Genomic DNA, 26,034 nt, shown 5'->3' on the forward strand with positions numbered 1-26,034 from the left:
AGGGATATGTTCTCCATAAGAGAAAGCATAGAGAGCAAAGAGGACTCAAGATTAGGGCAAGCTTGAGCATGTATCAGAATCACCTACAAGATTTGGTAAAACACAGAGTGCTGGGCCCGGCTCCAGGGTTGTTGGTTTGGGAGTTCGGGGTGGGGCCTGAGAAGCTGCATTCCTGACAACCCCTGGGTGATGACAGTGCTGCTGGTCCAGGGACTACACTTCAGGGAGCACTAGTTAGGCCCCCGTTCAGAGGTGAGGACAGAAAGCAAATCCTACACAGATCAATGGGATAACCCAGCATATTTGTTTCCTAACACAGATCAACATGAAACTTTAGTATGAGATTATATGCTTCTGGCCCCAAGGGTCCAGGATCCTACTGGGTTAAGACATAACCCAGATTTTTCTGAAAAACTCTTTATTTCATTAAACCCAGAGGTCTAGATCGGCCTCTCATGACTGAAAGAGAACAAAAGAGAAAGAAAAAAACTCATTCTACATACCCTAATTTATAGTCTTGAAGGAACATCCCATTTGGTGGGTCATTCAGTGACTCATAAAGAGAATGAAGTGGTAGGCATGATGCTGAGCTTGTTGGTCTAAATAGCCTTAACTCTGTTTCTATGGGAATATATGGGGGTAATTTTCATAATCTACAGGCATACATGGGAGAAATATTCTTCCTTTTTTTTATTCTTTTTTCCAATAGAAATGTGAACCAGTGGTGTATTTGTAAAAGTCTGTCCCTGCTGATATGAACAGCTGATATAGCCCACCTTGGCTTTTGTGTCTGAAGCCATAAACATGCACAGTTCACTCTGCCGTCTTTGGAGAGTAGGCATTTCTGAGCCTGAGAAGGATTTAGCCCTCCCTTCCCCAAAGGAAGCCACACTTGATCATCATTTTCTTCATTTCTGTCATCACCATCATCAGCAGCATCATGCCTCTGCAAGTCCCTTATCTTTTTAGGCCACAGCTGCGTTTGAAGGTGACAGTTATATGGTAAAGGAGACAGGCCAGGCATTATTATCCACATAGAGCAAGTAGGAAAACTGAAGGGCAGAAAGAATGAGGCTCCTGCTTCTGAGCTGCTCTCAGCAATCCTGGGCACAGAGGATGTCAGCAGAGAGGAGGTCACCTGCCAGGCTAAGCCTCTTGGCCATCATCCTGCTTGGTCTTCACAGAGACCCCACATGGTAGGTGCTGTCTTCCATTCTGTCAGCCAGGAAACCGGGATTCAGAGGCACCAGATAACCTTTCCCAAGGTTATACTGTTCACACGTGGCAAAACCAGGATTTGAACCTGGGCACCCTATCTCCAGGTGAGGACTGCACCATGGAATGCTGCCTGTCTGATGCCGCCACCTTGACCTCACACCTCCCACAATGAGTCGGCATCCAGCAGAGCCTTATTTTCTCAACCCACACCCTCCCTGAAAGGGAGGTCCCTCGCACAGCCATGAAGAATTAGGAAGGGAAGTGAAAGTCACTCAGTCATATCCAACTCTTTGCGACCCCATGGGCTATGCAGTTCATGGAATTCTGCCAGCCAGAATACTAGAGGGGTAGCATTTCCTTTCTCCAGGGGAGCTTCCCAACCCAGGGATTGAACCCAGGTCTCCTGCATTGTAGGCAGATTCTTAACCAGCTGAGCCACAAGGGAAGCCCAAGAATACTAGAGTGGGTAGCCTTTCCCTTCTCCACTGGATCTTCCAGACCCAGGAATTGAACCGGGGTCTCCTGCATTGCAGGTGGATTCTTTACCAACTGAGCTATCAAGGAAGCCCTGTTAGGGAGAAAGGGCCCTTCCCTAGATCTTTCCCCAGGAAGATTCTTCAGCTTCCTTAAAAATTCCTAGGGAGCCTTCCACAGGGCAGATCCAAGCTCCACCCCAAGAGATCCTGATTCAGTGGACCTGGGGCAGGCCAGCCCTGGGAGGTTGGGGGAGAACACTTAAACATACCCTGAGTGCTTCTGACACTGTTGGTTCCAGATCTGTTCATGAGGACACAGTGTCAAAAGCACCATTTTTCACTTTTATGACCATGTGCCACAGTTAGAAATACACTGGGGATCTGTCAGTCCATTACACCAATGCACGCATTGATGCAATATGACTGAAATATTTCCAAAACTGTGCTTTCCGTCATCACCTAGAATACGTCCTGATATTCAGTGATTCAGTGTTCTTTTTTCTTCATTACAAATACACACACATACAATTTCATGACCCACCTATGGATTGTGTATTGCTGTTTAGAAAAAGACAAAACTTCCACTTTTCCTCCTGGAAGAAAAGTCTACTGTATAACTCAATGAATGAAGCCTGGGCCCTAGGCAGCTGCCAGTCTACCCTGGCCCTACCAAACTCCCCATTCCAAGCCTTGAACTTGATCCCTGGCCTAAGCAGCAAGGCAGCCCAGCACAGCCCACTTGTGCCTCATAGCAGATCATCTGCCCCAGTCGCTGGCTGTAGTCAGGGCTTCTTGGCAGAAGGCTCACTAGAGGGCAAACAGTGAGTTTTATAGAGCCTGCGTCTTTCTGGCTTGAAAGGGACTTAGAGCCATTTTGAGGTTAAGACCCCCATTTGCCACCTTGGATCACCTTGCAGGCAGAATTCCTGCATGGCCGAGGTCCACCATGCCTTGCTTGCCCTGAGGAGCTCATGGGATAGTTCTCTAACTCATCAGTAGTTCTGACTGTTGGGAAAGGTGAACTGGCCTCTCTCGCAAGGACCATTTGTTCTCTGATGGCAGCCAGGAGGTGTTGGGGAGCTTCAGGTACAGGCAGTCTGCCATGAGGGGTAAGTGCTGGGGTGCCTGGATGCTGGGCCACAAGTCAAGTTAGGAATCAGAATGGGGAGCCTGGCAGGGCCAGAACAGGGTCCTTCCCAGAAAGAAATTAATCTCTTTCCGTAACAGTGCTGAGCATTATGGGCACCTGTGCTAAATATCGTCAAACGTTACTGTATCCAGTACTCCTGCGACCAGAGCCTCTTCTCCCCATTTCACAGAGGAGCACACTGAGGCTCGGAATGTTATTTATGTTGCTGACCCAAGAACCCATCGTGGATGGCAGGATGGGCTGGGAGCCCTGGTCCATCTTACCTAAAGCTTGCACTCTTTCTTCCTCGTGGAGTCTCAAACTCAAGTATTCAGAGAAATCACCCAGGAAACATGTTAGAAATGTGAACAAGTTGCAGAGCAGGATCATGCACGTAGCTGCTTTCCCATCTAGCCTCCCTAACAGGCATCTCTTGGCTTCTTCAGACCGCATCGCTCGGAACCGCAAGACCATCGTGTGCCCAATGATCGATGTGATTGACCATGATGACTTCCGGTACGAGACGCAGGCAGGGGATGCCATGCGGGGTGCCTTTGACTGGGAGATGTACTATAAGCGGATCCCCATCCCTCCAGAACTGCAGAAAGCTGACCCCAGCGACCCATTTGAGTAAGTATGAGTTACCCAGGCCAGTCCCAGTGGCTGACCCCAGGGACCCCTCCTAATGCATGCAGAACTCAGGATCACCACCTCCCCCAAAAGTCCAGTGTAGGGAGGTGGTGCAGACCTCCCCAGCCAGAAGCACAATCCCTCCCAGCTTGTCACAGAGCTTTGGCTCATGGACCACCAAGCTGGTCACTTCTTTGCCTACCCCAAGACTGGCAGCAGGGGTGGCAAGCCTAGCGCCCAGTTGTGGTCGTCATCGTCCCCGCTGTCATTGTCAGTGGTGGTGTTCAGTCGCTAAGCTGTGTCTGACTCTCTGCAACCCCGTGGACTGCAGCATACCAGGCTTCCCTGTCATTCACCATCTCCCGGAGTTTGTTCAAACTCATATCTATTGAGTCGGTGATGCCATGTTGGATCACCATCTTATCTTCTTTCACCCCCTTCTCCTTCTGCCCTCAATCTTTCCCAGCATCAGAGTCTATTCCAATGAATTGACTCTTCGCATCAGGTGGCCAAAATATTGGAGTTTCAGCTCCAGCATCCGTCCTTCCAATGAAGGTTCAGGGTTGATTTCCTTTAGGGTTGACTGGTTTGATCTCTTGCAGTCCAAGGGGCTCTCGAGAGTCTTCTCCAGCACCACAAGTCACCACCATTTACCACACATTTTCTCAGTGCCAGGTGCAGTGCGGAGCACACTACACACTGATCCTTTTAACCCCAACAGCCATGTGTAGTAAAAAGTATCATCCGTGTTTTCCACATGGCGACACCAGGGCTGTCCAGGTCCCACGGCTGTGAAGGGGCAAAGGCTTAATGCCATGCAGGTCTGGCTGCCTCTGGAGCCAACTTTCCCATCCATCAGTTACAGCCTCTTGGAAGTATCAGGGAAGTAACAGTTTGTCCCCCATTGGAAGACTGGGAGCACAGGACTGGACGCATCACATCCTGGAATGTGAGCACTGGAGGGAACCAACAGGTCATGGGCTCCAAGCCCTTGCAGAAGAGGAGACTCGGGCCCCAGGGCAGGGAGGAGCTTCCCTGGGCACACCGTGTGCTAGTGGCTAAGCCTGAAACAGAGTCCAGTCCCTCCCTGGTCCCCCGAGCTCTAGAAGGGTCTTTCTGACTGAGGGAGTCAGTCAGCTCACCATCCCAGCTGTCACATGAGCCCCTCCAGCTCTCCTGCCAGAGGTGTGGGAAGGTGCCTGGGCATGAAGCCCAAGTCCAGCCTTTCCTGCTGGGTTAGTTTCCTGATCAGTTTCCTAATTATCACTGCAGTAGTAACTTACCACAGCTTACTGGTTCATCAAAACAGCACAGATTCATTCTCTTCAAGTTCTGGTGGTCAGAAGACTGAAAGGGTCCTCCTGGACTAAATCACAGCATCGGCTGTGCCGCGTTTCCTTGAGATGCTCCAGGAAGGGACCCATTCCCATGCCCTTTCCAGCTCCCAGAGGCTGCTCTAGAGAACTCCCGGATGCTGGGAAACACTGAAGACAAAAATAAAATAAATAAATCTTTAAAAAATCCAAATTATAAAAAGGAGGAGAAAGAAGTGTGAGGAGGGAGAAGACGAGAAAGAGGAAGAAGGAGAAGAAGAACCACCACCACCCGGGCTGTCCCGAGTCCAGTAACACCAGAGTCTCTGGGTGGGGATCCAGCCATCCGCTACTGGGTGATGCTGACACGTGGACAGAGTTGAGCACCACTGGCCCAGATGCTTCCCAAGGGACACTCCATCTTTTGTACCCTCCGGTTCCTTCCATAAGTCTCTCTTCTGTAGGCCACAAAGAAATCCTGGTCATTTTCTGCACTCTTCCCTACAGTGCCCAGCAGGTGGGCACGCCACAGGCACAGTGCCATGTCATGATATTTGAAAGACACTGGCTTCGGTGGCAGCTCATCCACATACAAACTACACACCCTTGAGCAGAGTATAGAGCATTTCTGAATTTCAAATTTCTCCTTGTGAAAAGAGGGCTAGTAATAGGGCTTTGTGAGAGCTGGAGATAGTGTTGATGAGGTGAGTGGCACCCACTGGACGCTCAGGACTGTTGTAATTATTACTGTTGAATACAGCCAGGCTGGAGAATATTGTTGAAACAGACCAGGCTGGAGAAGAGGCCTCCCTCTGGAGGCGAAGCCCTTGAGCATCCAAAATGCCTCACAGCTAATATCCTGCCTTTTCCATGGCCCCTGCTGCTGGCATCCACCCAAAATGATATTTTTGTGCAGTCTTAGGTTTGATTTTCCATGAAGCACTGAGTCAAAACCACTCTCTGCCCATCCAGGCATTACGGCTCCAGCCAGAAAAACCCAAACCCCACAACCTTCATAAGACAGAAGAAAGCTGACACTGATAACACCTTACTTTCCTACAGGACTGAATAGTTTCAAAACTATAGCAGCAGTGTGAGCTAGGGAGAGTAGCTGTACGTCCTTGTGTAGATGGGGAAATGGGCTCAGAGAGGTTAAGTCAGTGCTGCCCTGGAGAGAGAAAGTGCAGCTCACGTATGTGCTTCTCAGTGTCCTCAAAGCCACATTTAAAAAAGGTAAGGAGAAGCAGATAAAATTCATTTTACTACTCCATTTTATTTAGCCCAGTATATTTAAAATGTTCTCATTTTAACTTGTGACCAACACTTTGAAATTATTAATGAGATCTTTTCTGTTCTTTTTCTTCATATTAAGTCTGGGAACTCCAGTGTGTATCTCACACTGCCAGCACCTCCCAGTTCAGACTGGCCACACTTCGAGTGTCAGTAGCCATGTGTGGCCCCCATACTGGGCAGCACAGGGTTGTGGGGTTACACTCTCTGTCCCAGGTCCTGCCACAGGTTAGGGAGAGCTGAAGTTGGAGTGAGTTTCCTTGTTTCTGATCCCAAGTCCTATTCACTCATCGCCTACTTCTGGATTATTCTTTCCCAAGAGGAAGCAGTGTATTGTAGCCACATGGGGTGTGGCTGCAGCACAGATTGAAAGCTCAGATCCCAGAGGTGCTGCTTGGTAGCTGTGGAGCCTTGAGCACGTCACCTGTCAGTACTCTGGTTTCTGTGTGCATAAAATGGGGTAATGATAACAGGGCCTCATGAGGTCAACGTGAGGTATAAATTCATTTTAGTAATAAATTAGTTCAGCGCAGCAGTGGGCAGATCCAAGCCCTAGAAGGATCTGGGGAATCCCTCCTGAGGGTCCCCTCCTGTGCTGTCCAGGCCGGTCCGCTGCAGGAAGCCTGGCGAGGCGGGTGGGGCACTTCAGTGCTTTCCTAATCAGTCCACTTCCCTGAGCGTGCGGTTCCCAAGGCCAGGAGGGTTGTGGAGGCTGCTCTTGGAATGGTTTTTCTTTATGTGCGTGCATGCCAGGTCGCTCAGTCATGTCTGACTCTTTGTGAGCCGATTGACTGTAGCCTGCCAGCCTCCTCCATCCATGGGATTTCCCAGACAAGAGTACTGGAGTGATTGCCATTTCCTTCTCCAGGGAATCTTCTTGACCCAGGGATTGAACCCATGTCTTCTATATTGGCGGGCAGATTCTTTACCACTGTGCCATCTGGGAAACCCAGTTTTCTTTTTTTTTTTTTTTTTTTTGAGGGTTTGAAGTTGGAGCCAGACATGAGCACAACCACTCAGAGAGGTTTTCATGCAGTAAATGCTGGTGGCCCCTCCCAGGGGAACTGGGGGAGGCCACACCCCATGACTGACCATCTCAGTTCCTGGATTCATGGTTTTTCCTCCTTTCTCTCCCCCAGCTCCACTTTGTCCATACCCACTTCAAATGCCACCCCTCTGAGCACTCTTCCTTGACTCTTGCTCCAGCCTCTCTCCTCACCCCCAAAATATGTAGGCAGAGGCGCCCTCCTTTCCTGTAGTGCTGGTTGCACCTCCCAGAGGCCCTTGTTACACCCAGCCTGGCTTCTGCACCCTCCCATCCTGAGGTGACCACCCTGCTACACTGACATCCCCTGCAGATTCAGCCTGACCCTGATTTACCTCCAGATTCTTCCAGCATCTGCTCCTCAGCTGGCACTCAATGAATAAACTAATGAGTGAATGAATGAGTAGAGGAATCTTATCCGAGTTTAACTGTAAGAACAAGGACTGTGGCTTCTTTTGTAAACTCTCAGCAGAAAAGCATGCCTATGCTGGGCTTGGAAAGTAAGAATCATCAAATCACCTCATTCAAAAACACAGAACCTAAGCTCCATCCCCCAGAAATTGTTGTATAGGTCTGGGGTCAGCCCCAGGAAGCTGTGTTTTCATCTCTCTAAGGCATTCTATAGCCTAGACAGGCTTAGAAAGACCTAATCCAGACCATTTAACCAGTGGGAGAACTGGAGATAGAGAGAGACATGGAGATATATAGAAATATGATGGAGCTACAAGGCCCACAGAGGGAAAACCCTATGATTCCATTCCACAAGTATTCTTAGGGGTTAACCATGTGAAAGAATCTGGGGTCCACTGGTTAAAACATAGCATTTATGAAGAAGGAAGAAAGCCAGGGGCTGCACTCAGAAGGGCTTTGGATTCCCTGCTGGACGCGAGGGCTATGTTGATGGAGCAGTGAGAAACGGCATCCCTGGGGCAACAGCAGCATCCAAGAGCAGGATACACACCGCCAGGACATCCACTCTTCACACCACCATCTTCCCACAGGTCTCCCGTGATGGCCGGTGGACTATTCGCCGTGGATCGGAAGTGGTTCTGGGAGCTAGGCGGGTATGACCCAGGCTTGGAGATCTGGGGAGGGGAGCAGTACGAGATCTCCTTCAAGGTAAGCCAGCCCCAGGAAAAACCCCCGGTCCTGGCAGGTTGCCTGCCTAGCAGTGTCTAAGCCTGGGGAGACTGTGGAGGCCTCAGGTTCTGCAGCCCATCTGCTCAATGTTTGCATCATCCCTTCTTAGATGATAGTGTTGGAATAGGACAGGCCTCACTTCATGGAAGAGATGGTGTGTCTCCCATTGAGATGCCCAGCACACCAGCAGAGGGAAAGAGAGCGCGAGACAGTCGAGCAGGACACATAGGCTAGTGGGAAGCTCTGCTCTGAGAACGATCCCCCGGCCTCACGGAGGCCAGCTTGTGCTTAGTGGTTTCTGGCCGCCTGTCTCAAGTTTTCCCTTTGTGCCTCTCCCTGCTGGAGTTTGCTATACAGAAACCAGGGGCTAAGAGCTCGAGCTGTGGCGTCAGAAAAGCCTGGGCTCCAGTCCCAACATCACTACTCAGTAGCAGTGTGACTTTGGGCAAGTTAGATTACCTCTCTGAGCTTCCTTTCCTCATCTAAGAGAATAATAAGACTACCTTCCTTACAGAACTTTTGTGAAGATCAAATGAGATAATATCTAGAAAATGGTTAGCACCCAACCTGGGGACACAGCCACCAATTAATAACTGATAGAAATTATTAAAGGACTTCACTTTCACGTTTCATGCATTGGAGAAGGAAATGGCAACCCACTCCAGTGTTCCTGCCTGGAGAATCCCAGGGACTGGAGAGCCTGGTGGGCTGCTGTCTATGGGGTCACACAGAGTCGGACACGACAGAAGCGACTTAGCAGCAGCAGCAGCAGCAGAAATTATTAAAGAGTTGGAGAATAAATGTTTTCTATAACCTATTAGACCAATCCATGGGCTGTAGAATCTCTGATATTGGTAGTAAAGGAGACAATGCTTACTAGTTAAGTACCCAAACTTCTGAGGCCAACTTCTGCCCCTTTTTGTTGGATTTTTGTATTGATCAGAAGTGAAGAATGAAGGCTTTGTCCATCTGTAGGGAAGACTATCTTGTCTTGTGCCCCTGTGGTCGGCTAGGGCCTGGTTCTAACACCCCTGGAACCCTTGGTAACATATATCCCCAGCCCGTGAGGAATGGCCAGCAGCATCACTGGGCTGAGTCCTGTGAATGCACAACCCTGATGTCCACCGAGTCTAGCATCTACTTCCTAGGCAAAGGACCATTGTCACACACACAACAATTAAGGCTTTGGTGCTGGGGTCAAATTGCCTGGGTCAGATTGTAGCTCTGCTGCTTTGTACCAACTGTGTGATCTTGGACAAAGAGACTTTATCCATCTGAACCTCAGTTTCTACTGCCATAAAATGGGTATAGTGACCCTCTATTCTTCACAGGGTTGTTGAGAGGATTAAATAAGACCATTCTTGTTAGGTGCTTCTCAATAAATATCCTAAAATAATGAAATAATAAATAATGAAAAATTATTTTCATTATTGTCATTGTCACTGCCACTCAGTTCAGAACTGGGGGACATTAATTCTTTGGCCACCTGATGCGAAGAACTGACTTATTGGAAAAGACTCTGATGCTAGGAAAGATTGAAGGCAGGAAGAAAAGGGGATGAGAGAGGATGAGATGGTTGGATGGCATCACCGACTCAATGGACATGAGTTTGAGTAAGCTGCGGGAGTTGGTGATGGACAGGAAAGCCTGGCACGCTGCAGTCCATGGGGTTGCAAAGAGTCGGACACAACTGAGTGACTGAACTGAACTGAGCAAGAAAATAACCTGGAGTTCTCCTGAAACATTATTTTGGTTTGAAAAACAGTCTTTTTCCATTTTACCTTCAGATTTCTGAAGTTATTTCCCATAAGGGAACCAGCACTTTAAATAAAACTAACATTAAAATCCAGGGGTAACATTAAAAATATTTAGCAATCATGATGGCACCAGCCAGTCAGAGTGATGCCAGCTGTCAAAAAGCATCCATCCACTGTGGCGTGCAGCAACTCAGGTGCAGCCTGTATCAGAGCTGGCAGGACCCTGTGCAGAACCCTTCACACGTGTTTTCTTATTTAATCCTTACAACAGCCCTAGGAGGGTGGTATCATTATTATACCCATTTCACAGGGAGGCAAGTGGAGTACAGACCAAGGTCCCACACAGTTAGAACTAACAGAACCAGGACATGAACCCAGGCCTGCCTGACTGCAGGGTCCGTGCTCTGACCTGCTGTGTTGTACAGGCCTCTGCAGGGACATGAGAGCACTTGAGAGGAAAATTAGCCTGGGAGGTTTCTCTGCAATCTCTTACTTCCTTCTCAGTTTTTGCCTCCTCCTGGGGGCAGTTAACCCCCTCTTGGGGTTAATTTACTAGGCGACTCTACAGCCTCTCAGTGAATTGAATTAGTAAACAGCCTAAGTCAAAAATAGTTTTGCTCTCCCAACCAACTCTGATCCATCAGTAGAGGCTGCCCCTTACTGTGTGAATATATATTGTGAGGCTACATTCAGAAAAGAAGTGGTGATTGATTAGTGATGTCTGCCATGGGTGCAGGTTTGGTGGGTGACAGCATGTATGTCATTTATAGTATCTCTGCTGCTGCTGCTGCTAAGTCGCTTCAGCATGTCTGACTCTGTGCGACCCCATAGACAGCAGCCCACTGGGAGCCTGGTGGGCTGCCGTCTATGGGGTCGCACAGAGTTGGACATGACTGAAGCGTCTCTAGCTGATGCAATTTGGTTTTCCAGATGCCACATCCTTACAGGTACAGTAGAATCACACATAAGGTATCAGAAGAATTTTAACTTCACAGTTCCTCAGTTTACCAGTTAAACAAACCTAACTTATGAAGTTTGTTCCCATAAATGGACACATCAGAGTTCTGAGTTCTCAGAATATGAACTTCAACAGTGTAATAATCTTTGTTTGTTGTATCCCAAGAACCAAAAGGATTGCCTGACCCCCTTCGGAAAGTCTATGGAGAGTGGTGATGGTAGAGAAAGGAGCACAAAGGAATTTCTGAACCCAAAGTGATCTCATTCTGTGCCTTTCAAAGACCCATCTGATGAAGCTCATCAGGGAATTATGGCAGAACAAATGGCATTCTCCCCCCACAGTTTATTTACAAAAGACTCAGTAATGGGTAATGAAGTCTCTCATCCAGGAGGGGGAGGGAGGCTGGCTCCTGTTTCCAGTTGATCCACTCCGGAGAGGAAATGAGACTGTGTGATTAGGAGTCCCCCAGGTCTGGGAGGGACCCTTCTCCCTCGGCTTTCTCTCTCAGGCTGTGGAGCTGGCAGCAGCCCCTCTGCCAGCACGCTGCCTCCCAGGCAGGCTTGCCCACAGCACTGAGGGCACATGGGGGTCCAGTGGTCTGCCTGAAATGCCGGCTGTTCAGTTTCAGCTAGAGCAGGGCATTTACGAAGGGCCAAATGGCCTCTGATTAATCTCTGCTGGCCCCCTTTTCTTCTTGGTGACATAGAAGAGAGACTGGTCTGAAAGGCATGAGTGTATTTTCAGAAATTAAGATAAATTGATACATGCCATCAGGGCTGATGGATTAATAATTTGGCTCCAATTTCAGACCAGGCCATCTATCCTGATGGGAAAATCCTAGAAAAGATGTTCCGAAGGCTCTGAAATTTCTGGAAGAGTCATTGACTCTTTCCTTCTTCTTCTTTTCTCTCTTAGTCAACACCTTTTTTTTCTAAAAGGCACAGTCATCATGAGAGTTCTTCTGCCTGGCAGTTATACTCTTCCCAGTTCTGATGGTCAGATCATTCTTTAACCCTGTAGCCTGGCCTGCAGCCACCTCCACGAGCGGCTGACCATTCCTTGCTTTCTTTCCACCCTCCTCCCCAGTGCATTAGTCTGGACTCTTAGTAACAGATAACCAATATCCTGGTCAATCTGGCTTAAGCAAAAAAAGGTCAGAATTGATTGGCCCACACAACTGAAATTCCAGGGTAGATCCTCCAGGTCCAGCTGGATCCAGAGACTAACCCATCTCATCTAGGCTCCATCTCCCTTAGTTCCTCAGCTCTGCTTTTATCTGAGTTGGCTTCCCTCTCGGGCAAGCTTTCTCTCGTGGAAATACCCAGCAGCCCAGTGGGAAGAGTTTCTGTTTCTCATCATTCCTATAATAAGTCCCCAAGTCAGGTCTCATTGACCTTCTGGTTCCTTGCTCATCCCTGGGCAGTATTCTGATTGGTCAGCTGCTGTCTCAATCTAATTGGTCACATGCCCATCCCAGAATCAGGCAGGTGGGATGAGCTGGTTCCCCAAAGAAAAGTCTAGGCACTGTGTGCAGAATAGAGGTGGGACAGGGCAAACCACAGAGGTCCACCTTACCCAGCCATATGGGATGCTCACAAGCCCCAGGCTCTCATGCTTTGCCATCTTTAGGGGCATGCACTGTTCATTCTTCCTAAAACGCCCTTCCTTAGTCTGGCCAACCCACACTCATCCTTCTGGGCTCAGCCTATCTTATGCCTCCTCTTAGCCTTACCTGAGCTCCCTGTGATGATTAAGGGCCACCCCAGTGTTGCTCCCAGCATGTCTCTGAATTCCTCCCACTGACATGACCCAAAGATTGACGTGTCTCCCCAACTACACTCTGAGCTCCCTAGAGGCAGGGAGGGAGTCTTGTTCATCTCTGTACCCTAGTTCCTGGCCCATGATAGGTGTTTTAAATACCTGTTAGTGGCATCAATTCCTATCTGATATACTTTATTCATCTTGCCCTTCCCAGGCTGACATCTCCATCTTTGGGTACTGGTGGTGTGATGAGAAAGGTACTCGGTGAGAAAGCAGGGCACTGGCTTCTCATCTCTGCCACCTGTCCACCGGGAGACAGGGCCAGTCGCTTGACCTCTCTGGCTCTCCCATCCCACATGATACCGATAGAGTTTTCCTTCCTACCCAAGATAGGCTCAAATAAGATGCTGCAGAGAAAGCCCTTGGCCTTACACAAGCACGAGTGTGGTTTGGATTAGAGGTGGTGGTGGTAGGATGAGCCAGAAGGGGACTGCACAGCATCCTCAGGAGGCTGAGGTTAGGATGTCTTCAACTCTGAGCTCCTGGAGAAGAGAAGTGTCCACAGGACCACGTGGCTGAGCTGGTATGAGAAAGAAAGTGTCCACAGGACCACGTGGCTGAGCTGGTATGAGAAAGACATTGGCTTTGGGGCAATGAAAGTGAGCATATCTTTTTTTAGCAATTTGGCAAAATCTGTTACATTTCAAAGCAAGCACATTCATTGACCCAAAATTACACCCTCAGGAGTTTAGCCGAGAGAGACACAGCAAAGATCGAGGCAGGAGCTATCTGTTGAAGTGTTACTTACCAAAGGGGAAGGCTGAAAATGACCTTTAGTGTGAGTCCTTAAGGGATATGTAGGTTAGAGCACATCCCAGCAGTGAAATATTATATAAAAAAAGTTCAGTTCAGTTGCGTCCAACTCTTTGCAACCACATGAATCACAGCATGCCAGGCCTCCCTGTCCATCACCAACTCCCGGAGTTCACTCAAACTCATGTCCATCGAGTCAGTGATGCCAGCCAGCCATCTCATCCTCTGTCGTCCCCTTCTCCTCCTGCCCCCAATCCCTCCCAGCATCAAGGTCTTTTCCAATGAGTCAGCTCTTGGCATGAGGTGGCCAAAGTATTAGAGTTTCAGCTTCAGCATCAGTCCTTCCAATGAACACCCGGGACTGATCTCCTTTAGGATGGACTGGTTGGATCTTCTTTGCAGTCCAAGGGACTCTCAAGAGGCTTCTTAAACACCACAGTTCAAAAACATCAATTCTTCGGCACTCAGCTTTCCTCACAGTCCAACTCTCACATCCATACATGACCACTGGAAAAACCATAGCCTTGACTACACAGACCTTTGTTGGCAAGGTAACATCTCTGCTTTTGAATATGCTGTCTAGGTTGGTCATAACTTTCCTTCCAAGGAGTAAGCGTCTTTTAATCTCATGGCTACAGTCACCATCTGCAGTGATTTTGGAGCCTAAAAAAAAAAGTCTGACACTGTTTCCCCATCTATTTCTCATGAAATGATGGGACCAGATGCCATGATCTTCGTTTTCTGAATGTTGAGCTTTAAGCCAACTTTTTTACTCTCCTCTTTCACTCTCATCAAGAGGCTTTTTAGTTCCTCTTCACTTTCTGCCATACGGGTGGTATCATCTGCATATCTGAGGTTATTGATATTTCTCCTGCAATCTTGATTCCAGCTTGTGCTTCTTCCAGCCCAGCATTTCTCATGATGTACTCTGCATAGAAGTTAAATAAGCAGGGTGACAATACACAGCCTTGACGTACTCCTTTTCCTATTTGGAACCAGTCTGTTGTTCCATGTCCAGTTCTAACTGTTGTTTCCTGACCTGCATATAGGTTTCTCAAGAGGCAGATCAGGTGGTCTGGTGTTCCCATCTCTTTCAGAATTTTCCACAGTTTATTGTGATCCACACAGTCAAAGGCTTTGGCATAGTCAATAAAGCAGAAATAGATGTTTTTCTGGAACTCTCTTGCTTTTTCCATGATCCAGCGGATGTTGGCAATTTTATCTCTGGTTCCTCTGCCTTTTCTAAAACCAGCTTGAAGTTCACAGTTCGCGTATTGCTGAAGCCTGACTTGGAGAATTTTGAGTATTACTTTACTCGCACGTGAGATGAGTGCAATTGTGCAGTAGTTTGAGCATTCTTTGGCATTGCCTTTCTTTGGGATTAGAATGAAAACTGACCTTTCCCAGTCCTGTGGCCACTGCTGAGTTTTCCCAATTTGCTGGCATATTGAGTGTAGCACTTTCACAGCATCATCTTTCAGGATTTGAAAGAGCTCACCTGGAATTCCATCACCTCCACTAGCTTTGTTCGTAGTGATGCTTTCTAAGGCCCACTTGACTTCACATTCTAGGATGTCTGGCTCTAGGTGAGTGATCACACCATCGTGATTATCTGGGTCGTGAAGCTCTTTTTCTTCTGTGAATTCTTGCCACCTCTTAATATCTTCTGCTTCTGTTAGGTCCATACCATTTCTGTCCTTTATCGAGCCCATCTTTGCATGAAATGTTCCCTTGGTATCTCTAATTGTCTTGAAGAGATCTCTAGTCTTTCCCATTCTGTTGTTTTCCTCTGTTTCTTTGCATTGATTGCTGGGGCAGGCTTTCTTATCTCTTCTTGCTGTTCTTTGGAACTCTGCATTCAGATGCTTATATCTTTCCTTTTCTCCTTTGCTTTTCGCTTCTCTTCTTTTCACAGCTATTTGTAAGGCCTCCTCAGACAGCCATTTTGCTTTTTTGCATTTCTTTTCCATGGGGATGGTCTTGATCCCTGTCTCCTGTACAGTATCACGAACCTCAGTCCATAGTTCATCAGGCACTCTATCTATCAGATCTAGTCCCTTAAATCTATTTCTTACTTCCACTGTATAATCATAAGAGATTTGATTTAGGTCATACCTGAATGGTCTAGTGGTTTTCCCTACTTTCTTCAGTTTAAGTCTGAATTTGGCAGTAAGGAGTTCATGATCTGAGCCACAGTCAGCTCCCGGTCTTGTTTTTGCTGACTGTATAGAGCCTCTCCATCTTTGGCTGCAAAGAATATAATCAATCTGATTTCATTGTTGACCGTCTGGTGATGTCCATGTGTAGAGTCTTCTCTTGTATTGTTGGAAGAGGGTGTTTGCTATGACCAGTGCGTTCTCTTAGTAAAACTCTATTAGCCTTTGCCCTGCTTCATTCCGTTCTCCAAGGCCAAATTTGCCTGTTACTCCAGGTGTTTCTTGACTTCCTACTTTTGCGTTCTAGTCCCCTCTAATGAAAAGGACATCTTTTTTGGGGTGTTAGTTCTAAAAGGTTTTGTAGGTCTTCATAGAACCATTCAACTTCAGCTCATTAAAAAAAAGTTAGATGCACCCAAAATTAAATTTTTAAAGATGTGAAAATTTGTGATTATATATATATAATATATAGTCTCATGTTTAATATTCAAAATGTGACTAATGCAGGGCCCTGGCAGCTCAGTGGTAAAGAATCTGCCTGCCAATGCAGGGTACACAGCTTCACTCCCTGTCCAGGGAGATCCCAGATGCTGAGGGACAACTCCGCCCTGCTTAAGCCCTCACCCCTAAAGCCTGGGCTTCATAACAGAATGCACTGCAATGAGAAGCCTACACAACATCACGAAGAGAAGCCCCTCCTTGCCACAGCTAGAGCGAGTGTGCACACAGCAATGAAGACCCAGTGCGGCCATAAGCAAATCTATCTTTTTTCTAACGTGACAAATGCAGACAGACAGAAGACTGAGAAGAGTAGCACTGCACCAGCCGAAGCGTACTGAGCACTCACAGCATCGCACGGTCGGAGCAGGGTTTCCAGCCTTGCCCTCTGACTTCAGACCGAGCCTCTGCCCTGCTGTCCTCTGACCTCTGCTGCCTCAAAGGTTTCTCATCCCCTTGGGGCATCTGGGGTGGAAGGGCCACAGTGAGGCTGTCCCTTGCTACCCATGTGTTTCTGCAGCATTGAATGTGTTTATCATCACACAGATCACTTCTAGAATCAGGAGAGAAATTAAGATTTAACAATAAGGAAAAACTGTTATTTTTTTCAACCCTCTCAGCCCACCCCTCCGCACCTACCTCCCAGTGCTTTGTTAGGGCCGTTTGCCAGTTCAGGGAGGAATTTCCCGCAAGCGAGGCCTACAGAGAAAGGAGTCACAGTGAGGAGCCCCTAGGGAAGGATGGAGCCCCCTGAGTACAGGGTCCACTCCAGGAGGCAAAGGCAGCAGCCCCCTGCTCTGGGAGAGTGAGATGGAGGCCTTCTGAGGGCCTCTTGGGGCAGGATCAGCTGAGCAAGGGAGTGACAGAGAGCCACATGAGGGGACCAGGAAAGCCTTGTTCCCAGAGGGAAACCCACACGTCTGAACAGAGGCAGGAGGCCTCAGCGGTGGGGTTTGCTTAGTCCAACACTGATACAGTTACCAAAGGCCAAGCCAGTCCCAGACTGCCTTGTGCAGATTTAGAAAACTCCCTTGCTTCCATAGAGCTCACAGCATCATCAGGAGGATTAAGTGAAACACAGTGTATGAAAAGAAAGCAGAACACACAGCAGAAACTGGTGAGGGGTGGGGGCTGTGACCTGGTGCCCGAGTGCTGGAAGGTGGCAGAGCCAGGGCCGAACTCCAAATGTCCCGACTCTCGGCTCAGCACTTATCTCACTCCACTGGGAGGGAGGGGGCAGCCTAGAGCAGGGCCCCAGAAGTCAGAACCAACCCCAAGGGGGTTAAGTTGCCACCCGGGAGGGCGTTTGGGGCCCCCACACTGGTGCCACCCTGCCATCACCTCTCCCAGCCCTTGCACCGCCCTGTCCAGCCCCGACTGACTCAGACCAGGTGCAGCATCGCTGCCGGGAACCCAGCGCTGGCCCCTTTCTTCGCGGGATTATCTGCAGCGTTTGCCTCCTGGCCATGTGTACCCTGACTTTCTAAGAGCTGTCTGCCGGGAACAGGGAGGCATTCTGCCCCTGACTTTGAGCAGCCATTTGAGATTCCATGAACGTCTCTGTCTGTGGGCACCTGCCTCCAGGAAAAAGGCTCGGAGGCTTGAGGGTCGCCTGTGGTACATCACTCCTTAACCAGCACACAGCCATCTCTTCCTGCTTCAGTCTTTTATCACTAAAAATGGCAATAATAACTTCTTCAGAGGTTATAAAAACTAAATGGCATAAAACATTTGTTTGGCCTAGAGACAGACAAAAAGAAGGCAGTCAGTGAGTGGTAGCTGTTTGGATCAAAACCTTCAGGTTAAAAAAGGAGGCAGAACAGCCCAGGGATAGAGTACAGTGGCTTTGGAATCACTCCACCTGTGTTCTGGTACAAGCTCCATCAGCTAGTGGCTGTGTGACTTTGGGAAAGTGACTTAACCTCTCTGGATTTCTTCATCTGTAAAGTGGCAATAGAATGACCCTTACTTCATAGGGTGGGTATGAGCACAATATTAGTCAAAGTGTGTTAAAAGCCTAGCTCAGCTCCTGTTGCATTATAAATAATCAATTATGATAGCTGTTAATGTCAGCATTGTGGTCAGTATGTGTGGGCTGTGGTTGCAGGAAGACAGGAGTTGGGGACGCTTTGAGGCTGTTGAGACAGAGGCCAGAGACCTTGGCTTCAGGACCAGCTCTGAAATGAACTCCCAGTGAGACCTGGGACAGCTCACCTGCCCTTTGGGCTGAACCTTTATTTCCTCACTGAAAGGACACAACCCCAAACTCACAGCACTGTCTAAAGGCATAGTGTGAACTGGCATTACCACCATCTGAGAAGGGCTCTCTCTAATCCAGCATAAGCTCGTTCTCAAAGTGTGGTCGCCAGCCCAGCAGCACCAGCATGACCAGGAACTTGTTAGACATGTAAATTCCCAGACTCCACACAGACTTGCTGAGTCAGACATTGTAGGAGTGGGGCCCAGCAGTCTGTGTTTTTGCAAGCTCCCCCGGTGATTCTGATGCTCACTCAGGATTGAAAATCATGGCTGTAATGAGTTGGTGAGGTCTTACAGAGTGGAGGCTCAGGCTGGGGTGTGAAAAGACCCCACGTTGGTTGGCAGGGTGGCTCACAGGTACCAACACCTTCACCCCACTTTCAAGGCTCGATATCATCAGGCCCATCTTTGGCTGCCAGTTTCTGTTTCATCTCTTCCAGCAGGGTTTTAGAGCAAGGCTGACCAGCCTATGTGTGAATGAATGAATGTTTGTACTGGGTTGCATTGTTCATGGAAAGAAAAGCACATGTGCCCAACAGAGAAACATGAGTGCCCTGCAGCTGACTCCCACAGCATCCAGGGTGTGTGGAAGGGTCAGAGGTGACTGGAACAGGGGGCAGAGGCCTTGACTGCAAGCCTAGGGTGACCGCTTTGTCCTGCAAACAATATGAGTACCAAGAGGGGTCTTTGTGGAAGACCATGACAGGGTTAGGACTAGGCCTGAGGAAGATCAAAGGTACAGTCTCAAACCTGCCTAGTTCTGGGGGCCCCCACCCTGGATTCCACTCTGGGCTCTGCCACTTACGAGCTGCGGAGCCCTGGGGAAGGTGCTTGAGCTCGCCAGCCTCGCTTTCCTCATATGTGAGAGGCACGGCAGTACCTCCCTCACTGGGTGGTTGTGAGATGGCTCTGTATCAAATGTGAGCCAAAACCTAACAGATCCTGCAACTTAATTCATTTATTAAGAAAAAAAAAAAGCTCTAATGTAAGGCGGCCACCCCCCATTTTTTGGCCAAGTTGACTGTAAACACCTCAGGATATCACTGAAACAATCAGGTATTCAGTTTATTAATTTAGACCCACATATGCTTAAAAGTATATTTTTGATATAGAAAATAATATTGGGCTTCCCTCATAGCTCAGTTGGTAAAGAATCCACCTGCAATGCAGGAGACCTGGGTTCTATCCTTGGGTTGGGAAGATCCCCTGGAGAAGGGAAAGGTTACCCACTCCAGTAAAATAATATATTAACCTAGAAATAAATTTAAATGGATTTTTAAAAACTAAAGTTGGGCTTTTTTCCTCCTCTTTTACCAAATGAACCTGGTAACCATTATAAGCATCTAAAACTAACATGAGTGAGATCCTTTCCTGCTGGTAAGACTTCCTAAAACAGTATCTTGTTGTTCAGAACAACCTAATATGTCCAAGATAGTATGAACTTCTGGAAGACATGGGTCCAATGTCATTCCTTCTTTCCTGAGGGGAGTTGTGTGGCATATATGTGGCGTGCCCCACCAGTGGAGCCAGCTGCCATGTGCCCAGGTGACAGCATTGAGTTTGCTCGGAGTCCTGTGTGCCTCAGAATTATCTCATTCCAGGCTCGTCACAGCCCTAGGAGGGAAGCACAGTAATTCACCCCATATTGCAGATGAGGAAACTGAGCCTTTCAGATTCACAAAACTTGCTTAAGGGCCAGAACCGAGCTCATCACTGCTACCCTTTGTTCTTCCTAAGCTCACAGATAATGCGGAATAATTGGTGACAATTATTCTTTTAATTGCGTATTAATGCAGCAGCTCCCAAGCACTAGTGAATAGGGTTTGGACTTCACTGGGGTCCTCAGCCGAGTGAGGCTGGCTGATGGCTGGCTGATGGCTTCTCCCTTCCATGGGCAGGTAGGATGCCCATCGATTCCCGATTGGTTTCCAGGCAGCCATTCCCTTGAGTGAGAGGTCTCTTCTCACCCCCGCTCGCTGGCGGATCCCCTCTGCAGGGCGGCCCCTCTGCCACGTGGTCTCCAGGGCCCATTGTGTCTTCCTGATGCTCATCACCACTCATTTCTTTCCTCCTCAGTTTAGGAGATAAGAGCGAGTAATTGTCTTTTATAGACACTGTAATGAAGCCTGTCATCACACAAAAGAAGTTTGCTAATAAAATAAATCAAAGCAGCAATGAAAATGAATGGGGAGCAAGCTTTTACAATTAGATTTGTACTTGTCTAGTGGCATGGTGCTTCCAGGGAGACTGGTGCAGAGGAAACGGCACCAAGAAACAAGCTGGCAGAGTGTGTTCAGAAATTCCTTACGGTGGAACTGGGCTCCCTGTGCAGGCACAGGAGCAGAGGCTAGGGGGGGCACGGAGAAGAAGGGAGACAAGAAACAAGAAGGCTGATGCAGAGAAGGGCTGCAAGATGTCATCTCAGCGGCCCATCTTTGTCCCCATCCAAATATGACAGGGTCCTGGCCAAATGCGGGTGACCTGCAGAGCCTCTCCCCTCTGCCCCCAGCGGGGCTCTCCTGCCGCTGTGTTACCTGGGGGAGAGAAGAACCCCTCGGGCAGCCAGGCCCGGTGACTATGCCCCACCCGCCTGGCCCTGTCATTCTCCTGGTCAGTTTCAGGTTCTGCCACCAAGTCAGTCAGAAAAACGACATCATCTCTTTGAGCTTCACTTTCTCCATCTGGGAAATTGGGCCATAGGATATTAAAAAAAAAAAAAAAATGGTGTTGGGTGTATCATTTCAAGGCAGTGGTATTTCTCATCCTTTCGCAAAGAGAAGTGAGTAACACTCATCAGGTTTGCTGTGGCCAGGCATCAAGCTGAGTGCTCTTCACAGCTTGTCTCAGGCCATCTCGGCAGCCTTGCAAGGTAGCAGTGACTCTCATCCCCCAGGTCACGTGGCTGCACTGGTAGCGCTGGCATTAGAAAAGAGTGCCTGCTCATACCACCCCCTCGCTGTGGTTGTTGTGGGCCTTGGGTGGCTGCTGTCCTCTGCTGTAAAGGGAGGGAGATGGGGGGCCTGGAGGTACACAGGTAGGTGCCCTGGGCCAGGAGCTGAACCTGGAGTCCATCTCCCCTGCTCAGAGCAAGTCAGGATATAAGTCGATGCCTCTAGCTTTTAACATGTCCCTAGATGGAAAGTCCCCTGCAGTCTCGGGATCCTGCCAGATAACCACAGGGGGGTGGTGCCCACTGCGTATGGTGTGTTCTGAGTGGCCAGAGTGTGGTTTGTTTGGTTTTTCTAGGATTTATTTATTTTAATTTTTGGCTGTGGTGGGTCTTCATTGCTGCGTGTGGCCTTGCTCTAATTATGGCAAGCTGGGGCTACTCATTTGTCTTTGCAAAAGGATGAGAAATACAGTCGCCTTGAAACGATGCAGTATTTGCCCTTTCACCCAACACCGTCGTGTTTTTTATTTTCATATATCCTGTGGCCCGATTTCCCAAATGGAGAAAGTGAAGCTCAAAGAGATGACGTCGTTTTTCTGACTGGCTTGGTGGCAGAAGCTGACACTGAAGCCACGCCACAGAAGTGGCTTCTCTTGTTGCAGAGCGCAGGCTGGAGGCACACGGGCTCAGTAGTGTGGGCTCTCGGGCTCTGGAGCTCTGGCTCAGTAGCTGTGGTGCAGTCTTCGCTGTTCTGCAGCACGTGAGATCTTCCTGGACCAGGGATCGGACCAGTGTCCCTTGCATTGCAAGGCAGATTCTTAACCACTGGACCACCAGGCAAGCTCCAGAGGGAGTCCTGAGGGGTGAGATGTACCCAGAGCTGCTCAGACCGCTCAGGTGCTCCCAGGGAACTCGGCAGTTGGCAGCAGCTTTCACTGAACAGGTATGCATCTCTCGGAAGGCAGTTTGCATTCTGACTCAGCTGTCAGTGAGTCAGGTCTAGGGCAGGGAAGCCATCGTCCAAAACCAGGACTCCTCCTGGGCTTCGGACATCCGGGGAATCTGAGGGCATTTTGGCTGCCTCAGACCTCTCAGTAGATCAAGGTCACCCTCAGGAACCTTCAGGCTGATGGCCAGTGTAGTCAGGGCCAAAGAATCCTGAGGTCACAGCACAGAGAAGGATCTGGAAATCCATCTGCAAACAGGAAGGCTCCTTGCCAGGCAAAGCCGGAGACACAGCCTTGTTAGCTAATGCAAGTTTAATATGGAGTCAAGAGAGCTGGATGTCAGCCTAGTCAACTGCCCAGAAGACATTCAAAATAGAACAGGGGAAGGCGTGCCCCACCTGCTCCATGCCACTCTGCCTCCCACAAGGTTGGGGCAGCCCAGTGACCTGGGCAGTATCCGCCAGACAAAAGCATTGCTTCCACATCAGTCACTCTGTATAAAGGAAGAGTTATTGTTATTGGATGCTGGCGCCTGATCAATATCTCCTGCTTTGAAAATAAACTTCTTGGCTTGGCCTTGACATTAATCTACCATCAGGAGCCCATTATCTCGAGACCAATGTTCTGTTCTATTGACTTGCTCGATTTTTTTTTCTCCCCTAAGATCAGAATATAATTGCATTTCTCCAAGCAGCATTTCCACTAATTGCAGCCTCATATGTGCCTATCCCCTCATGGGATATGACTATTTCCTTCCCAGGGAGGCTTTCCCTGACAGGTGGGGGCAATGCAGCATATCCCATCTGTCTGTCTGATGGGTCTGTCCAGTTACCTTGCTTTGGCTTCTGTAGAGTGCACATCACCGTCTGAAAGCCCCTGTATTAGGTACCTACTGCCACAGGAAAAAATAATCTCAAAGCAGCAGTAGACAGTTATTATCTCAAAGTCGTGGAGAGTCAAGGATTTGGGAGTGGCTAAGTGAGATAGTTCTGCCTGGGTCTGTCATGCAGTTGTGTCAGCCAGGGCTGCAGTCATCTGAAGGCTTGACTGGGGCTGGAGGATCCACTTCTGAGCTGGCTTATTCACGTGGTGGGCAAGTCAGGACTCTTAGCAGAAGACCTCAGCTCCTCACAACCTATGCCTCTCCACAGGGCTGTTTGAGGGTCCTCACAATGTGGCTGCTGGCTGCCCCAAAGCAAGTGATCCCAGGGAGCAAGGTGGAAGCCACAGTGTCCTTCATGGCCATCATTTCTGTAGCATCTTGTTGGTTACACAGTCCTCATCTGGCTCTTTTGGGAGGGAACTGCCTAAGGGTGCAAATACTGGGACACAGCGGTCACTGGAGGGCATCTCCAAGGCTGGCTACCACACTCTGCCTCCGTGAGAGCAGGGGCCTTGGCCAACTTACTCACTGCTGTGCGTGCCCAGCACAGTGTTTGGCATGCAGCAAGCACTCCTCAAATATTAGCCGAATGGATGAACCCATCATTGCAGTATCTCACACCACTGTGACTAGGTGCCAGGTCTTGTGGTAAGCTCCTCACCCAAAATACCTCATCCCCTGAGCCTACCTCATTTCATTCTTTATGGATGAGGAAACTGAGCCTCAGAGAAGTTAGGTGCCATCATCCAAGTCACAAAGCTGGATAGTGATTGAGTCAGGATTTGAACCCAGGACCACCAGAAGGGGGTCTGTTTAGGCTGGGCCTCTAAGAGGGTTAACTATACTTGTTAAGAATTCTCATATTTTGCCATCAGACTAAAGTTCCTACTCAGGGGATCTCTGTGTTGCTGGTTATGAAGGGACACTCAGGAGCAGCACCAGCTCCCACACTGCAGGCAGCAGTGCCCAGCTGCACAGCTTAGCAAGCCAGCCTGCAGGGGAGTCAGGGCAGGGAGAAAGGTGACTGCTCAGGATGACCCAGCAAGAGGTTTACAGGCCTAAAAGGGAACTCCAGCAGCCAATGCCAAAGTCAGCAAATACACAGCCTAGTCCCTGCCAGCACAAAGTGCAGAGTGATCATCACAGTCCTTCCCATAGAGCCCTCCATGCCCCCTTATAATTCTGACACTTATCCAGAGCTCAGACTCTGGAGTCACCTCAGTTCAGTTCTGTTCAGTCACTCAGTCGTGTCCGACTCTTTGCGACCCTGTGGATCGCAGCATGCCAGGCCTTCCTGTCCGTCACCAACTCCTGGAGTTTACTTAAACTCATGTCCATTGAGTCAGTGATGCCATCCAACCATCTCATCCTCTGTCGTCCCCTTCTGTCTTCAGTCTTTCCCAGCATCAGGGTCTTTTCCAATGAGTCAGTTCTTTACATCAGGTAGCCAAAGTATTGGAGTTTCAGATTCAGCATCAGTCCTTCCAGTGAATACTCAGGATTTCCTTTAGGATGGACTGGTTGGATCTCCTTGCCATCCAAGGGACTCTCAAGAGTTTTCTCCAACACCACAATTCAAAAGCATCAATTCTTTGGCTCTCAGCTTTCTTCGGAGTCAGCTCAAACTGGGTTTAAATTTCTGGCTCTACTACATATGTGAGTCTGAGTGAACTCCGCGAGTTGATGATGGACAGGGAGGCCTGGCGTGCTGCGATTCATGGGGTCGCAAAGAGCTGGACACGACTGAGCGACTGAACTGAACTGAACCACACACTAACCCTGTGACCTCAGAGAGGTTTCTTAGCTTCTCTGAGCCTCAGTTTCTTAATCAGTAAAATGGAGCTCTATTACTACCTAATGTTATGGGTTTTCTGATGAGGCCTCCGTGAAGCTGTGCGTGTGAAGCTCACTGCAGAGTGTTTGGCCTGGAGTCAGCACTCGATGCCCTGAGTGGTTTTTGCTCTTGTCATCACTGTGTTTTCCTACATCCCTGGTTCTGTGAATGGGGGCTTTAGGACACAATCCAAGCTGATGCTTTCTAGGGATGCACGAAGGAACGCTGGCCTTTGAGGAGGCTGTGAACTGGGGGCGGAAATATAATCTCTCACTTCTCATCCCGCAGGTGTGGATGTGTGGCGGTCGCATGGAGGACATTCCCTGCTCCAGGGTGGGCCATATCTACAGGAAGTACGTGCCCTACAAGGTGCCTGCTGGAGTCAGCCTGGCCCGGGTAAGCTGGTAGCTTCCCTAGCGGGTGAGAGGTTGGCCTGTGACCATCAGCAGATCAGAGGCACCCCATGCCCTAGACCTAGTGGTCCCCAGGTGTGAGGATGTGCGCCACCCCCACCCTCCAAGGAATTTCCTCACGGTCCAGCGGTTGAGACTCCAAGCTTTCACTGCTAAGGGCGTAGCTTCAAGCCCTGGTTGGGTAACTAAAATCTCACAAGCCGCACAGCACAGCCAAAATAAATAAATAAGTGAAAAAATTTAAAAACTTACTTAAAGCCCTGCTTAATCACTTATTAGCTCTGTAACCTTGGGAGGCTTGCTCTTAAGCTCTATTTACTCCTCTGCTTCAAGGAAGCTCATTTTTTCCAACTCTTAGCGTGGCCAGAAGAATTAAGGAAATAATTCAGTTTGCCAAAGTGTGACCAGGGAGGTGATTTTAGGTGGTAGACATAGGAACATTTTTATTTCCATGTGTTTAAATTATTGTGGATTAGTGTAGGAAATTCATGATTTCACAGACATTGTGACTTAGGACAAAGCTAAAGTTGGTGCCAAGTTAGACTAGTGGTGATTTAAAGAAACATGTTAGATAAAATTTTATATAGGAAGAGCAGCATGTTTGAGAAAGACTGAGATGGTACT

The 26,034-nt window shown here is 48.8% G+C and overlaps 1 protein-coding gene across 1 annotated transcript in view; it reads left to right on the plus strand.

The window, feature by feature from the left end:
- Positions 1–26,034, plus strand: part of GALNT10 (polypeptide N-acetylgalactosaminyltransferase 10) — a 226,654-nt gene that overhangs the window by 186,050 nt on the left and 14,570 nt on the right. The window contains exons 6-8 of the mRNA XM_068980832.1: positions 3,270–3,453; positions 8,103–8,220; positions 25,286–25,393. Of these exons, the coding sequence (XP_068836933.1) occupies positions 3,270–3,453; positions 8,103–8,220; positions 25,286–25,393 (410 nt within the window). The remainder of the gene's footprint in view (positions 1–3,269; positions 3,454–8,102; positions 8,221–25,285; positions 25,394–26,034) is intronic.

The sequence above is a fragment of the Capricornis sumatraensis genome, chromosome 9, assembly GCF_032405125.1.
Source record: "Capricornis sumatraensis isolate serow.1 chromosome 9, serow.2, whole genome shotgun sequence".
Classification (NCBI taxonomy): domain Eukaryota; kingdom Metazoa; phylum Chordata; class Mammalia; order Artiodactyla; family Bovidae; genus Capricornis; species Capricornis sumatraensis.